This window comes from Loxodonta africana, chromosome 15 (genome assembly GCF_030014295.1).
Source record: "Loxodonta africana isolate mLoxAfr1 chromosome 15, mLoxAfr1.hap2, whole genome shotgun sequence".
Classification (NCBI taxonomy): Eukaryota; Metazoa; Chordata; class Mammalia; order Proboscidea; family Elephantidae; genus Loxodonta; species Loxodonta africana.
The window spans coordinates 83431053-83448982 of record NC_087356.1 but is presented as its reverse complement, the minus strand read 5'-3'; the positions used below and the strand labels follow the sequence as shown (position 1 = coordinate 83448982).

The 17930-nt window shown below is 39.0% G+C and overlaps 1 protein-coding gene across 1 annotated transcript; it reads right to left on the bottom strand.

Annotated features, from left to right (window-relative positions):
• Window positions 1–617: 617 nt before the first annotated feature.
• LOC100668381 (NXPE family member 4) lies at window positions 618–16884 on the bottom strand. Its single transcript, XM_023558232.2, is given in 5 exon segments — window positions 618–1211; window positions 5837–6043; window positions 7556–7617; window positions 8122–8852; window positions 16651–16884. Coding segments are annotated over 5 exon segments (1632 nt in total). The 5' UTR covers window positions 16747–16884; the 3' UTR covers window positions 618–675.
• Between the last annotated feature and the right edge of the window lie 1046 nt (window positions 16885–17930).

The window sequence follows — 17930 nt, the reverse complement described above, 5'->3', positions numbered from 1 at the left end:
GTACTGCACCAATACAACAATTTCTACATGTACAATTCAGTGACATTGATTACATTCTTCAAGTTGTACAACCATTCTCACCCTCCTTTTTGAAATTGTTCTTCCTCCATTAACACAAACTCACTGGCCTCTAATCCTCCTGTTTTACCTTTTGAGTTGCTCTCGTCAGTTTGAATACATATAAATAGCTCTTTAAAAGAGAACAGTGCTCAAAAGGCAGACATTCTTTACTAATTAAGCTTGGTTTAAAAAAGACTTCATGGGATATCTTTGTTTTAAGGTTTAAAGATTATCTAAGGACAGTAGTTTTAGGGGTTAATACAGTCTCAATGGTTCCAGAAAATGTGGATGCCATGAGAATTTGAAATTCTGCTCTATATTTTTCCCCCTTGTGATCAGGATTTTATGTTCAGTAATGGTAGCCAGGTACTATCCAGTTCTTCTCGTCTCATGGCAGGCAGTTGTTCATGTATTCCATTGAATATTTTCATTTTTAAGTGGAAGCACAGCTTAGAAATAACTGACTTGGCTGACTGGTGGTGGCTCATGGATCATCCATAGTGCAGACTATGTCCTCATGCTCTTTGGGAGGTGAGAGCCAAACACAGCATCTGGTATGCTAGCAGACGCTTAATGTTTTTAATGAAGTGAATGAGCTGCAGAGACGTGTGCTATCTAGCAAATATAGTTTAATAATATATTAATCTGATTTCTGACCACAGATTGAGGTGGGTGGACATCATTTGTGCCATATGCAATGGTCATATCCCAGGCATCAATGATACCCATATTAATATCCTGGAAAATGTCCTTCATGGCAAGATAATGAATGTAGCCATGAAAGTCACTGAATCTCTCTGCATCACTGTACATCTCCCTGGTGTTTTCTGCCTTGATGATGACTGTAGTGTCTGGGCTTCTCAGAAGAAGATGCTGAACAGCTTTGTGGACATTGAGGGCCCTTCGGATAAAAACATCGATGGGAAAGGGTCTAAAATGCTGGCCCAGAGAAATAACAATGACAGTATTTTTTCCTCCTCCAATTCTGTCAATGACCCGAGCAATGTACTCAATCTCTTTGACTGAATAGGTCAGTGATCCAATCAAGGGGTAACTATGTTTTTGCCACTGGATGTTGATATTCCTATCCAAGTCCACAGCAAGTTGGTGTCGAAGTTTTCCAGATTCATGAAGATCCACTGACTTCAGTGCTGATGACAAATAGGCAATCCCAAAATCAAAGGAGAATAAGATTACCAGGACTGACTAGTCATAAAGATAGAAGAAAAGACTTGGTGTTTGTAAATGAACAAATTGATCAAAAAAAAAAAAATTGTGATTTATTACAGTTTAAATGAGAGAATAGTTTTGAAAGCTTTTTGAACAATCAGAAGTGTTGCATGAATGTAAGAGATTATGTTGCCCATTTGTAGAATCATGTGGGATCAAGTAAGTGGACTAGTGAGGGTAAGACATTGAAGTGACTTCATTTGGGGAATGATGTGGTCAGTTTGTAGGTATTATTTCCGTACATTTTGTTAACTGTTGACTATATTAATTTGAGGATAGAGAAAGGTACTATTGGATACAAGAAAACTAGAAACTTACCTATTTCCCCATACTCTATAAGTTTTCTTAAGAGTGAGATTGCATTCTATACTTCTCTATGGGGCAGTTCTACTCTGTCCTGTAGGGTTGCTATGAGTCGGCATCGACTCGACGGCAGTGGATTATATTTCCTTTACATATTCGTAGAAAAGTGCTGAGTACATCATCTATAATAATAGTAGTAGTATAGTACTTATTTTTAAAGCATTTATTTAAAAAACATTTATTGGGATGATATATTCATTCACCTCAAAGCTCTTGCTCTCTTTATTATTGCTATGTTATGAAAAACAAAACCCAAAGGGGAAATGATCTGCCCGAGATTGTTGTTGTTAGGTCCTATCCAGTCAGTTTCAACTCGTAGTGACCTATGTACAACAGGACTAAATGCTGCCCAGTCCCATGCCATCCTCACAACCATTGCTATGTTTGAGCCCATTGTTGCAGCCACTGTGTCAATCCGTCTCGTTGAGGGTCTTCCTCTTTTTTGCTGACCCTGTACTCTACCAAGCATGATATCCTTCTCCAGGGCGTGATCCCTTCCAATAACATGTCCAGAGTACCAGAGACGAAGTCTTGCCATCCTTGCTTCTAAGGAGCATTCTGGCTGTACTTCCTCCAAGACAGATTTGTTCATTCTTCTGGCACTCCATGGTATATTCAATATTCTTTGCCAACACCATAATTCAAAGGCATCAATTCTTTTGTGGTCTTATTCATTGTCCAACTTCCACATGCACATGAGGTAATTGAGAACACCATGGCTTGGGTTAGGTGCACCTTAGCCCTCGAAGTGGCGTCTTTGCTTTTTAACACTTTAAAGAAGTCTTTTGCAGCAGATTTGGCTAATGCAATACGTTGATCTCTTGACTGCTCCTTCCATGGGCATCAGCTGTGGATCCAAGTAAAATGAAATCCTTGGCAACTTCAATCTTTTCTCTGTTAATCATGATGTTGCCTATTGGTCCAGTTATGAGGATTTCTGTTTTCTTTATGTTGAGGTGTAATCCACACTGGAGGCTGTGGTCTTTGATCTTTGTCAGTAAGTGGTTCAAGTCCTCTTTGCTTTCAGCAAGCAAGGTTGTGTCATTTGCTAATGAGCCTTTCTCCAATTCTGATGCCGAGTTCTTCATATAGTCCAGCTTCTCAGATTGAATAAGTATGATAAAAGGATACAACCTTGACGCACACCTTTCCTGATTTTAAGCCATGCAGTATCCCCTCGCTCTGTTAGTTGACTGCCTCTTCGCCTATGTGTAGTTCCACATGAGCACAATTAAGTGTTCTGGAATTTTCATTCTTTGCAGTGTTAGCAATAATTTGTCATGGTCACAGTCAAATGCCTTTGCACAGTCAGTAAAACACAGGTAAACATCTTTCTGGCATTCTCTGCTTTTAGCCAAGATCCATCCGACATCAGCAATGATATCTCTTGTTCCATGTTCTTTTCTGAATCTGGCTTGAATTTCTGGCAGTTCCCTGTCAACATAGTGCTGCAATCGTTTTTGAATTATTTTCAGCAAAATTTTACTTATATGTGATGGTAATGATATTTATTGTTTGATAATTTCTGCATTCTTTTGGACCACCTTTCTTTGGAATGGGCACATATATGGATCTTTTCTAGTCAGTTGGCTAGGTAGCTGTCTTTCAAATTTCTTGGCATAGACGAGTGAGCGCTTCCAGCATTTCATCCATTTGTTGAAACATCTCAATTCCTGGACCCTTGTTTTTCATCAGTGCCTTTGGTGCAGCTTGGACCTCTTCCTTCAGTACCATTGGTTCTTGATCATATGCTATCTCCTGAAATGGTTGAATGTCACCCAATTCTTTTTGGTACCGTTACTCTATGTATTTCTTCCACCTGTTTTGATGATTCCTGCTTTGTTCAATATTTTGCCCATAGAATCCTTCAGTATTGCAATTGATGGTCTGTTCCATCATAGGCCCCTGGCCTTGTTCTGACTGATGATATTGAGCTTCTCCATTGCCTCTTTCCACAGATGTATTCATTTTGATTCCTGTGTATTCCATCTAGCAAGGTCTGTTTATGTTTTTGAAAAGGGTATTTCTAATGAATAAGTCATTCATTTATTAAGTAACGGAATCAGGACTTAGACTTCAAGTTCTTCCCAATTCTTGTGAAAATGGTCTACCTGATCTTAACACAACTGAAGATAGTATATGAGTCATATAAAATGAAGTCCTTCCATTTTTCGTTGGACTAATCACTCCCTTAACAGAATATCAAGGACAGATGCTTTGTAACTAGAACTTAAGAGGAAAATGGTTAGAAAAGAATTATTAATGCTTTGTAACAGGTACCATCTTAGATTTGAAGTCTTAACCCAGAGAGGTTTGGAAATGTAGGTGCTGCAGTGGAAGGGTGGAGGAATGGCTATTTTCTTAAGTCTGCTTCCAAAAGCACACTCTGGCCATAGAATTTAACTTTTAACAAAATACGCAGCAAATGTTTTCCTACCACAACTCAAAAAATTAGCTGAAGAGAGTAGGTAACTTAGTAGTTCAGTACTTTATATAACCTAAGAGATCCATCATTATAGAGATCCACCATTACATGAGGCTAAAGGTTATCCCCTTATCTTACAGATGAAGAAACTGAGGTTCTGAGGAGTTTGGCTGTTTATCAGAGGCCACAGTTTAGAACTCTCCCCTTCTCTTGGGGATTCCCCCTTAAAACTTGGAGCCAAGATGCTACTAATTTTACTTTCTATAAGGAGGAATAAATAGGAGCCCTGGTGGCACAGTGGTTAAGAGCTATGCCTGCTAACCAAAAAGTTGGCAGTTCGAATTCACCAGCTGCTTTTTGGGGCAGTCCTACTCTGTCCTACAGGGTTGCTATGAGTTGGAATCGAATCAACAGCAATGGGTTTTGTTTTGTTTTAAAAAGGAGGAATAGTTTTCATCTAGGTTGAGATCGTATGAGTGACCTCATGCCAGGTAGACCAGGGTGCTGCCACACCTGTTACATTGTCCCCTGTGATAAGAGCCCAGGGCACAGGGACGTGCAGAGGCGGGCAGTGATGCATTTCCAGGTCAGATAGCTAGGATCTACTAGTGGATTCGGATTTATTATTGGCATACTCTTGGTTCAGTGAAAAGAGCAACTAAATTCCAGCCCCAACTCTGACATTAACTAAAAATAATAATTACAATAGCTATGGCTTTTTGGGGGAGTTTCTGAGTGGTTCAAACCATTAATGCGCTTGGCTGCTAACTGAAAGGTTGGAGGTTTAAGTCTACCCAGAAGCACCTCAAAAGAAAGGCCTGGCGATCTACGTCTGGAAAAATCAGCTATTGAAAACTGTAAGGAGCACAGTTCTACTCTGATACACGTGGGGTGACCATGAGTTGGATTGACTTGACCCTATGGTAACTGTTTTTTTTTAATACTGTTTATTGGGCACTTTGTATGTGTCTATGTGTCTTGTAATGTGTTAAATATTTTATAGTCGGTACCTCATTTAATCTTCCTGACAGCCACCAGATACTGTTATTATTCCTAGTTCACTGATGAGGAAAATTAGGTAGAGAAAATAAGTTACATGCCCAAGGTCATGGTTTCTAAGTGGCACACCCTAGGTCTGTCTGACTCCAAAGCCCGTGTTTTCAACCATTGTGCTTACCTAATGCAACATCATCACCGTGCTCCTGAGCTCTGTCCTTTCATCGATATGGATGGTACCTATAATGATGATACCTGTAGAGAACTGACTTGCAACAAGCAGTATTCTAAATGCTTTGCATATATTACCTTATTTAATCCTCATGACAATCTTATTAGGTGGGGACTGATTTTGTCTCCATTTTACAGCTGAGGAAACTGAGGGACAGAAAGCCCACTGAGCATGTGGAGAAAACAGGCTGTCTGGAGCTAGTATTCACACCCTTAATCATCACCCCATATTGTGGAAGGTGGACAATATAATATCTTCAGCTGTATCAATAATTTTCTGAGCATGCTGGGTAAATACCTACGTGTGTATTCTTTGGGGGATAGGAATGTAATAAACCTTTGTCTATACTGGCTCCCTCCCAGTCAGATAAATGTATGCTTTTAAAGGAAAGATAATGATGCAAAAAGTTTTAGTGTGTTGTGACTAAGGAATATGAAAACGAAGAGACGTTTCCCATATTCCTTTCTCTTCTTGAAATGAAAAAGAAGTCTCCAAAAGGGATGTCAATAATAGCTTAGACTGAGACATACTGTTGATACTCTCTTTGAAGTATTCCATCCACTGGCGGACTGTGGAATCACCCAAGAGATATATGAGTTTTCCTCTCAGGCATTCTTTCATTTCAATGGAAGTCAAACTACAGGAGACAGGATTCCATGTGTCTTTCCAGACATGCCCACTGGGGGCTGTGGATATCATTCCAAGCTTGCATTTCTCTTTCCTTGGAACTGCTGGTACTGCCAAAGAATCAACAAGACAGGATCTTCTAAAACATCAAATTACCAGTATGTGTTTATTAAGAGCCTACTGTGTTTTCTAGCTACCCTTTTAGTAGGGGCGAATGTGGCTTTAGTAGCAGGAAACTCTTATTGAAGCACCCTGCTAATGGGATAGATATTTTTTTTCAGTAAAATTTTTCTCTGAAGTAAATTTTCTAAATAATCCCCATTAATGTTCATTGTGAGAGCAGATGTTTTCTCGCAGAAAAGGAAAATATGGCCTTCTGGGTAAAATTTTAAATATTTGGTTGCTTCTCTATGGAAGTGAAACCATCAATTCTTGCATAGTAATGACTGCTCAATTACACTATCATTTTAGCCCACTTCACCCCCAAGTTTGTCACATTCTGTCACAGTGACTTCAGTGCCACCATCAAACTGTAAATGTTTTGAGTTAAAAGCAGGGTGATGAGAAAAAAAAAAAAAATAACAACTGGTTTGGCTTGGGAACTGGTCAGTCTGTAACGGGTATGGTTGTAGGCTGGAGTAGGGTCCTGGAGGCCCAAGATATATCAGGCATTAACCCATTAGTCACTGGTTTATGAAGAATCTGGGAATCTGAGAGGACGAGGTGCTGTGATGGTGAGGCTTGGGGCAGTGATTATTCACCCACCAAAGGGAAAGAAACAAACAAAAAAAGCCAAAGGGAAGTAGTTTAATATTTTGACAACCGGTATGAGCATACTCATGTGCCCTGAGTGAAAAAAATGCCATTTCTATCTCTAGGCACATATTTAGACTTCTATGTGAATAAATTGATTAGCAAGCTGTAAATGTTGAACTTCAAGGGACATGAAAGCTCTTGCCTTAAATCATTCCTAGGCTGTGAGGGGTCAAAGAAATTGAAGAGAAATTAGTAAATACAACAGTGAAAGTACTATGTTATATGTTAAAATTCTTTGAAAGACAGCAAAGATGAAGAAGAGGTTGGAAACCTCTAGACGGCGACTCTTGGGCCAGTAGTGATGTGGGATGTGGCGATGGTGGTGGCAGTGTGAGGAGGTGTGGCGTAAGGGGCGGTGATGGTAGCGATGGTGCAGATGATGTTGTGAGGGGGCGGTGGTGTGGGGAGGTAGAGAACTATGTGTAGAACTGGGGAAGAGTTTTGACATTTGAAGGTTATTGTGTTAGATGGGCAGGTAATCTGTTTCCTGATAGATAGGTGATGAGAGCTACAGCTAGTAAAACAGGTTTATGACATCCTAGGGGCTGCACTTATTCACTCACTTAGGTAACTGGTACCTTGGCCTACCATAGAAAAGCCAGATTTGCAGGGTGCCAATAAGACTAATAATAGTGAACAAATTCAGCAGAAAGAGGAAACCCTTTCAGGGAGTCTAGGACTAGCAACAGAGGGCAGTGGTCCGATCCCATTGTAGATGGGGAGTCATGAGTTGGGGGCCAACTCGACGGAAGCCAACAGAACAACAACAGGACTAAGCACACCTACCAAGCAGAAGGAGAACTTACTGTTGCATCTGGAGATGTTAATGGCATTGAAACTTTTCATAATCTCTACACCCACATTTGACCTTAAAGAGACAAATACAGAAGTTAATCTGCAGGTAGCCCAAAATACCAGGAAACAAGAGAAGCCAGATTATCTAGGTTTAGCTCTTTCTTGGTGATAAGTTAACCACCATGTCCAGAGATTCAGGCCATCTAGTAAAACTTCATTTCTTTGCTTATTAGTACACGGGATACAGACATCCAGTAGGTGTACAAGGTGATTTATTGCAATGCAGAAAGAATATATTAGAGCATACGTACACACTCATCTATTTCTCACCCTCTTTTAATTTTTATTTCTGTGTTTCAATGATAAGAGTTTTTTTGTTTCAATGGTAAGGGTTAAATATCCAAAAATTTTGGGGACTACCGGAGAGTGAGCACAGTCCCCAAATCAATTCACAGATCCCTTCTCAAATGGCTTTTCATAAGGAGTTCCAATACTGATATACTGATAAGACCTTCATTGGATCAACGTATAGGTCACACCATATTTGCCCAAGTAGTCTCCAGAAATAATGATTTACCTTTCAAAGAGACTCCTTTCTTGTTTGCTGAGATAAGAAACTTCCTTGTTCTTGGAGCGCATGTGGGTGAGTGCAGCACAGGGTGTGTGTTGAGGTTTCACGCAGTAGAAGGCTTCTTGGTATTGACCATCTAGATACTGGCACAGTTCAGTACTTGAGTTTAAAATCAGGGCACAATCAGTATTGACGTGAAAGGTATCCCTGGAAAACTGGCCAGTGAAGATCACCCTGTCATAGCCTTGGTTCCTTGCCCTCCAGAGTGCTGACACCCCCTCACTGGGGTGGATGAGCAGCAGGGACAGAGACACCTGGCCCTCCCAGAACAGAGTGAAGCGGACAAGGTAGGTGCCATTGTTGAAGTCGGTCACCTCTCCTGAAGCGCCTGCCTTCAGGGCTGGTGAAGACATCCTGGCCCTCAGGAAATCCCCACCGTACTCCTTTCTGTGTCCCAGGTGGTCCCTCACCTCCAGCAGGAGGTCTAGGTGCTCCCCTATGCAGTAGGTGTCACGAGGGTTGAGCACAGTGACTCTGCTGTGTGCTGCGCTGGTGGTGGTGTTCACGTGGGGGAAAGGCCTGGGTGGGATCAGCTGGTCTAATTTCTTCATAATTTCCTTTATCCTCAGGTCAGTCATTACTGGTAAGATCATTGAATGCAGTGGTGCTTCAGGGCATGAAGACTTCTTGAAATTCTAGTAGTGGAGGGAGATGGGCAACATGAGTGCAGTCAAAAACTAAAATGATAAGAAGTATGATAGAAAGCATAGAAAATGTCCCTATTTAATATATTAATTTTTGATGGGTTAGCCATCTTCTATCTTCTATTGAATAATGGAGGGATAAAAAAAATATATAAAATGTTGAAATTTTATAATCATATATCTGATATGAATAATGATTTTCCTTAGAAAATCTTATGGTGGAACTCCACTTCTTACTGGTTAATTTGTTTTAGACAAGCCATTTAATCCCCTCAAATCTTAGAATCATTTTCCTTAAGGTGGCAGTGTTAAAATCTACCTTATAGGGCATTTGTGAAGATCAAATGAGAATTTTTTTTTTTTTTAAATGCATAGCAGAGAACAAATGTTTATTGTTCTTTTTTTTTAATCTGAAAAGTAAAATTCCGTAATTTAAATAAATCCTTAAAAACTGTTTAAAATACATGAGGTTTCTTTGTAAAATATGGATTCTTTTTCCTATTTCATCTTTTACATTTTGCTTAAATATTCTAAGGTTTATTTGTATTTTTATGATTATTTTTGCTCCTAAAGAAGATACAGAAACATAGGCTTATAAAAATATTTATTTTCTAATCATAAAATAAAACTGATTTATTATTAAAAATTAAACAATACAGAAGCTATATAGGAAGAAAAATCACCTATGATCATATCAACCATTGATAATTACTATTAACATTTTGGTGGATTTCTCTTATTCTTTGTATACATGATTGTTAACAAATTGAATATTTACCATTGGATTTCGATTTTTAAAAAAAATGTTGTCATTAAAAATGTTCCACCTCAGAGACTAGAACACTTATACACTGCTGGTGGGACTATAAAATGGTACAATTACTTTGGAAGTCAATTTGGCACTTCCTCAAAAAGCTGGAAATAGAACTACCATACAGTCCAGCAATCCCACTCCTTGGAATATATCCTAGAGAAATAAGAGCCTTCACAAGAACAGATATATGCACACCTCTGTTCATTGCAGCACTGTTTACAATAGCAAAACAATGGAAGCAACCAAGGTGCCCATCAACAGATGAATGGATAAATAAATTATGGTATAGTCACATAATGGAATACTACATAACAATTAAGAACAATGATGAATCCATGAAACATCTCATGTAGGAGTCTGGAAGGCATGCTGAGTGAAATTAGTTGCAAAAGGAAGAATACTGTATGAGAACACGATTATAAGAACTCGAGAAAAAGTTTAAACACAAAAGAAAATATTCTTCAATGGTTATGAGGGTAGGGAGGGAGGTAGGGGGTTTCACTGATTAGATAGTAGACAAAAACTATTCTGGGAGAAGAGAAAGATAACACGATACAGGAGAAGTCAGCACAACTGGACTAAACCAAAAGCAGTTCCCTGAATACAACGGAAAGCTTCAAAGGCCAGAGTAGCAGGGACAGGGGTCTGCGGACCATGGTTTCAGGGGACATATAGGTGAATTGACATAAGAAAATGTATTAAGAAAACGTTCTGCATCACACTTTGCTGAGTGGTGTCTGGGGTCTTCAATGCTAGCAAGCAGCCATCTAAGATGCATCAATTGGTCTCAATTCACCTGGAGTAAAGGAGAATGAAGAACACCAAAGATGTAAGGTAAAAGATGATCCCAAGAGACAGAAAGGGCCACATAAACAAGAGACTACATCAGACTGAGACTGGAAGAACTAGATGGTGCCCAGCTACCACGAATCACTGCCCTGAAAGGGAAAACGACAGTAAATCCCTGAAGGAGCAGGAGAACAGTGGGACGCAGATCTCAAATTCTTGTAAAAAGACCAGATTTAATGGTCTGAATGAAATTACAAGGACCCTGGAGGTCATGGTCCCTGGACCCTCTGTTAGCCCAAGACTGGAACCATTTCCAAAGCCAACTCTTCAGACAGGGATTGGGCTGGACTGTAAGACAGAATATGATACTGGTGAGGAGTGAGCTTCTTGGCTCAAGTAGACACATGAGATTGTGTGGGCAGCTCCTCTCTGGAGGCAAGATGAGAAGCCAGAGCGGGACAGGAGCTGACTGAATGGGCTCAGGGAATACAGGGTAGAGAGGAGGAGTGTGCTTCTATTAAGGGGAGAGCAGCTAGGACACATAGCAAGGTGTGTTTAAGTTTTTGTATGAGAGACTGACTTGATTTGTAAACTTTCACTTAAAGCACACACACACAAAAAAGTTCCACTTTATTTTGAAGGCTTACATAATATTGCAGCCTATGGCTATAGCTGACAGCCATGTGGTGTCACGGTAGTATCCTTTCATCATACTTATTCAATCTCTATGCTGAGCAAATAATCCAAAAAGCTTGACTATATGAAAAAGAACTGGCATCAGGATTGGAGGAAGACTCATTAGCAACCTTCGTTATGCAGATGACACAACCTTGCTTGCTGAAAGTGAAGAGGACTTGAAGCACTTACTGATGAAGATCAAAGACTACAGCCTTCAGTATGGATTACACCTGAACATGAGGAAAACAAAAATCCTCACAACTGGACCAATAAACAACATCATGATTAACAGAGAAACGATTGAAGTTGTCAAGAATTTCATTTTACTTGGATTTACTTGGATCAACACCCATGGAAGTAGCAGTCAAGAAATCAAAAGACACATTGCATTGGGCATATCTGCTGCAAAAGACCTCTTTCAAGTGTTAAAAAGCAAAGACATCACCTTGAGGACTAAGGTTTGCCTGACTCAGACCATGGTGTTTTCAATCACCTCGTTTGCATATGAAAGGTGGATAATGAATAAGGAAGACCCAAGGGGAATTGATACCTTTGAATTATGGTGGTGGCAAAGAATATTGCATATACCATGGACTGCCAAAAGAACAAACAAATCTGTCCTGGAAGAAGTACAACCAGAACGTTCCTTAGAAGCAAGGATGGTGAGACTACGTCTCACATACTTTGGACATGTTATCAGGAGGGATCAGTCCCTGGAGAAGGACATCATGCTTGGTAAAGTAGAGGGTCAGCAAAGAAGAGGAAGACCCTCAGTGAGATGGATTGACACAGTGGCTACAACAATGGGCTCAAACATAGTAACATTTGTGAGAATCGCACAGGACCAGGCAGTGTTTTGTTCTGTTGTACATAGCATCAGTGTGAGTTGGAACTGACTTGATGGCATCTAACAACAACAACACACATGAAGTGATACAATATTAACTCTAAAAGTTAAGGATGTGTATCTTAATCCCTAGAAAAACCACTTTAAAAAATAAGATATATATATATACACACACACATATATATGTTCTAAAAACGTCTTCATTTAACTCAAAAGAAGGCAGAAAGGGGAACAGAGGAACAAAAAGCAGAGAGGACAAACAGAAAACAAATAGCAGAGTGGTGGACCTAAATCCACTTATATTAATAATTACATTAATTGTGAGTGGGGTAGCTACTCTACTAAAAGGCAGAGGGAAAAAAGCAAGATCCAAGTATTTGGTGTGTACAATGAATTGGGTTTAAATATAAAGATACAGCTAGATTGAAAGTAAATGTATGGAAAATGATATGACATGTAAGCATAAAAAACTAATATTAATATTAAAGTAGACTTCAAATCAAAGAATATCACCAGAAATAAAGATGGACATTTCATAATGATAAAAGAGTTAATTGGTCAGAAAATATAGTAACTATAAATGTTTATGTGCCTACAAATACATGTACTTATACATGAAGCAAAAATTGACAAAATTGAAGGGAGAAATGGAAAAACTTACCATCATAATTAGAGATTATACAAAAACCAGGAAGGAGCCAGAGAATCTGAAAATTATCATAGTAATGTCTTAATTTTTTTTTTTAATTTTATTGTTGTTGAGAATATACACAGCAAAATATATTATTGTCGTTAGGTGCCATCGAGTTGGTTCCAACTCATAGTGACCCTGTGTACATAAGAATGAAACACTGCACAGTCCTGTGCCATCCTCATAAATGTTACTACGTTTGAACTCATTGTGGTAGTCACTGTGTCAATCCATCTCATTGAAGGTCTTCCTCTTTTTTGCCCATTCTATACTTTACCCTGGTGGCGCAGTGGTTAAGAGTTTGGCTGGAAATCAAAAGGTTGGGAGTTCAAATCCACTAGCTGCTCCTGGGAAACCCTATGGGGCAGTTCTACTCTGTCCTATGAAGTCTCTATGAGTTGGAATTGGCTCCATGGCCATGGGATTTGGTTTTGGTTTTTGTACTTTACCAAGGATGATGTCCTTCTTCAAAGACAAGTATGTAAAACTAAGTCTTGCCATCCTTGTTTCTAAAGAGCATTCTGGCTGTGCTTCTTCCTAGACATATTTGTTCATTCTTCTGCCATCCATGGTATATTCAATATACTTCGCCAACACCATAATTCAAATCTACCAATTCTTTGGTCTTCCTTATTCATGGTCCAGCATTTGCACATATATGAGGCGAATGAAAATATCATGGCTTGGGTCAGGCTCACCTTAGTCTTCAATGTGATATCTTTGATTTTTAACACTTTAAAAAAGTCTTTTGCAGCAGAACGTATACCAATTCAACAGTTTCTACATGTATCATTTAGTGGCATTGATTAAATTCTTCGAGTTGTGCAACATTCTCGCTCTCCTTTTCTGAGATGTTGCTTCCGTATTAGCATAAATTCACTGCCCCCTAAGGTTCCTATCTAATCTTTCGAATTGCTGCTATCAATTTGACCCCATATGTCTTAGTTATCTAGTGCTGCCGTGACAGAAATACCACAACTGGATGGCTTTAACAAAGAAAGTTTATTTTCTTACAGTATAATAGGCTGAAAGTCCAAATTCATGGTGTCAGCTCCAGGGGTAGGTTTTCTCTCTCTGTTGGCTCTAGAGGAAGGTCCTTGTCCTCAATCTTCTCATGGTCGAGTAGCTTCTCAGACACAGGGACCAGGGATCCAAAGGACGCCCTCTGCTCCTGGTGCTGCTTTCTTGGTGTTATGAGGTCCCTAACTCCCTGCATGCTTCCCTTTCATTTTATCTCTTGAGAGATAAAAGGCAGTGCAGGCCATACCCCAGGGAAACTCCCTTTACCTTTGATCAGGGAGGTGACCTGAGTGAAGGTGGTGTTACAATCCCACCCTGATCCTCTCAACATAAAATTACAATCACAAAATGGAGGACAGCCACACAATACTGGGAATCATGGCCTAACCAAGTTGACACATACTTTTTGGGGGACACAATTCAATCCATGACACCATATATGGATAGTTCTTAAAAGAGCATAATGCTCAAGGAAGACATTTTTTATTAGTTAAGTTAAAATATTGTTCAGTTTTAAGAAGATTTTGGGACATATTTTTGGTTTAATGTTTAAAGATTATCTTAGGAAAATAGTTCCAGGGGTTCACACAACCTTCATGAGTTCAGGAAGTTTGGAGTCCATGAGAATTTGAAATTCTGTTCTGCATTTCCCCTCTTTTGATCAGAATTCTTCTATAGAATCTTTGATCAAAATGTTCAGTAATGGTAGTCAGGCACCATCCAGTTCATCTGGTCTTACGGCAAAGGAGGCAGTTGTTCATGGAGGCAATTAGCTACTCCATATCCTTTTTGCTATGAGTCGGAATCAACTTGATGGCACTGGGTTTGGTTTTTTTGGTATCCTTCTCCTCTCCTTCTTCTCTCTTGCTCCAGGCTAATTGAGAGCAATTGTCGTGCTTTGGATGAGTGGTTGTAAGCTTTTATGACCTTAGGCGCTACGTAAGGAACTAGGAGGTAGAACATAAACACTAAACATGTTATTAGGCCAATTAACTGGGATGTCCCATGAAACCATGACCCTAAACTCCAAACTAAGGAACTAAGTCCCATGAGGTGTTTGCTTGTACATAAGCAGCTTCAGCAGCTACTGTTTTTTTGCTGTTGTAAATATGTCTATCACACAACTTTTGCCGATTCAGTTTTTTACAGGTGCACAATTTCTTGACAACAGTTACAATAATTGGCTCTGCAACCCTACCCGTAATCAATGCGATATTTCCATCACTGTAGCCCCCCTTTCCTCCCTCCTTTCTGCCCTTGGAAACCACTAATAAACTTTGTTGTCTATACATTTACCTTTTCTTGTCATTTTATATAAGTGAGGTCATGCAATATTTATCCTTTTGTGATTGACTTATTTCACTCAGCATAAGGTCTTCAGCCCAGCAATTCAGTCCCTCAGGGAGTTTGAGTGTGTCTGTGCAGCAACCGTGACCTTGCCTTGTACAAGTTATGCTGGCTTCCCCATGTAACAGGGATTTCTGTGCTTGGGTGGGAGTAAAAAACACCAGCATTTGAGTTGGAGAAGCAGAACAGGGTCCTGTGTGCCTGGCAACACCTAAGATGAATGGGGAGCATGTATTGCCCTGTGGTGCTTTTTGTACCTGTTACAAACAAGCTGGAGTAAACAGGTAACAGAGTCAACAGACTTGCTACCACGGAATCAAATATAAGGATGTGCACACAACCAAGAATTGGCAAAAAATTTATGAAAGCCAACACAAGAAAGAGAGGTATCAGGTTCGGTAAAGAGAGGACACACATGGGAATGGAAGTAATAGCGAAAGCAAAACAGAACCTTACAGTAATGTTAGATGATACTGTATCCATGAAATTATGAATCTATTAGACATCTTTGAAAGTAAAACCTTGGCTGTTCAATATGCAAAAAACAATTGCATTCCTCTAAACCAGCAACAAAAGAAAGACACCATTTACAACAGCAACAAAATGTAGACATTATAAAGTACCTAGATACTAGGTATAAATTTAACAAAAGATGCTTAAGATCTGTATGCAACAAATTGTAAACTTTACTGAAAAACTGAAGAAAATCTAAATGGAGAGAGATCACATGTTGATAAATAGACACAATATTATAAACATATCTGTTTTTTGCCCCAAGTTGATCTACCTGGTTAATGTGATGCACATATGATTTAATTAGGTCTTTTGTAAAATTTAACAGTCTGAGTCTAAGATGTATTAGGAAGAGTAAAGGGCCAGGATTGGCCAAGAACCCTCAGAAGGGTAACTTACCCTACCAGTTTTCAGGACTAATTATGAAGCTATATTAAGTACAACAATGTAGTATTGGCACAGGAAAGACAAATTGATCAATGGAATGAAACAAAGAGACCAGAGGGATCTGCACTTATTTGAAATGTTGATATACAACAAAAGCGGCATGTCAAATAAGCGTGGAGAGAAGGACTACAAAATAAAGAGATAAAAAGTGGCTATCTATATGGAAATACAAGGAAAATCTCTCTCACACACACACAAACACACACAAAAATCAATTTCCATGCATTAAGGGTTTAAATGTCAAAAACAAAACTTTAAACATTGAGTAGAATATTTAGATAAGTAATCTGACATCAAAATAGAGAAGAGTTTCTTAAACAAGACTAAAAAAGGCCTCAACTATCAAAAGAGACATAAATTTTACTAGATAAAAATGAAAGTATTCTTCAGAAGTCCCTAAAGAAAGTGAAAAGATAAGCTAAAAGTTGGACGAAGATAATTATAACATATATAAGTGAGAAAGGAAGAATATGTGTATATACATATATACATACACACACAATATTATTCTCTCCCATTAAAAAAATAATATTACCAGGCACTTTGATCCTTTTAGGATCTGTCTGTAAGCTGCTGGAACTCCACACTCCAGTCTATAGGTCTTATATTTTGAACTTTTCTAGAACAGGCAAGATATCAAGCGAAACCAGGCCTTTATAAAACACAGACAGAAAGCAATTCCTACCTGTGTGGAGTTTCTGAAAACTGTAAAAATTATCCAGGAAGCTAACATAAACAGCAGTACCAACAGTGTCTTATGATTTGTCATATTTGTTTTCATGATTAGCTTCCTATAAGAGATAACACAAAAACAATGAACATACAACAGAACAAAAACAGAAAACACAGAAACATGAAAATTTTATGTCCCATGATTCTTTTTATCCTCAGATAAACCAGCCCCAGAATAGAACCTTGTTCCTCCCAGCTGCTCCTGGTGTCCCAGGTACCATTGTTTGGCTATCAGCTTGTGTGATCTACAGAAAAGGAAGTCTGAGATATAGAGCCTACCATGGGCTCTAAGGAACAAAGGAGTTAAATACCTGAAGAATGCAGGGCTGCTCAGGTCTAGATCAAGTCTCTGGGCTTTATTTCATCTAGTAGGGTCCCTACTTTCCTGCCTCAAACCAGAAAGAAGACATTAAAAATTTCAGCAAAAATTGACACTGAAAACCTCATTATTGCAGGGTCCTTTTAATGCCACTTGGTTTTCCAGCTTCCTTGTTACAGGTCCACTTACATGGATATATACATATACAATGTTATTCTCTCTGCCTTTGTTCCCCTTTCTTGTCTTACCAGACTTTCTAACACCTCTCAAGTATGAAAAGAATTATTTTAAAACTCATATTTCTTTCTTTTTAAAAAAAAATTTCAGACATTATCATTGTTTTTCTCTGGTTACAACTTCATTTTTGTCCTGGAATTTCAAGTGATCTCTTTTAAGAATCAGACTGTCTGAATGCTGCCCTTCTAAAATTTTCTATTCCTCAGGATTTACTCTTCCCCTAGAAGCACCTGCTTTCCTGAACCCCCAGTTTATAATAAGCATCAGAAGTCTCTGCAGCCAAGAATACCCCTTCCCCCAAACCTACCCGATTTTGCAAATTTTCATATCTTTAGCTTAAAGATTTTCGATCCCATACATAGGCTGAGTATTGAGATTTTGTTCTGAAGTTACCAGTGTGATAGTTGGTGTCCTCTCCTCTTCTCTCTACCAAAACAAATTACAGACAAGTTGCAGCCTGGATACTTTTAGCTTAGATGTACAACATTACTTCAGCTAAGCTGAAAGCTATCGGGCATGCCAGCTCCACCTTAAGGAGGGGCCTGGATCACAAACTCCAGTTATCAGTTTAAGCAGAGGTGGTAAGGAGAAGTGAAATGCCCTCCATAAAGTCCCTGAGACTTTATTAGTCTACTGTAGTGAGTGTAAATACATACCTGAAAACAAAAAAGAGTGAC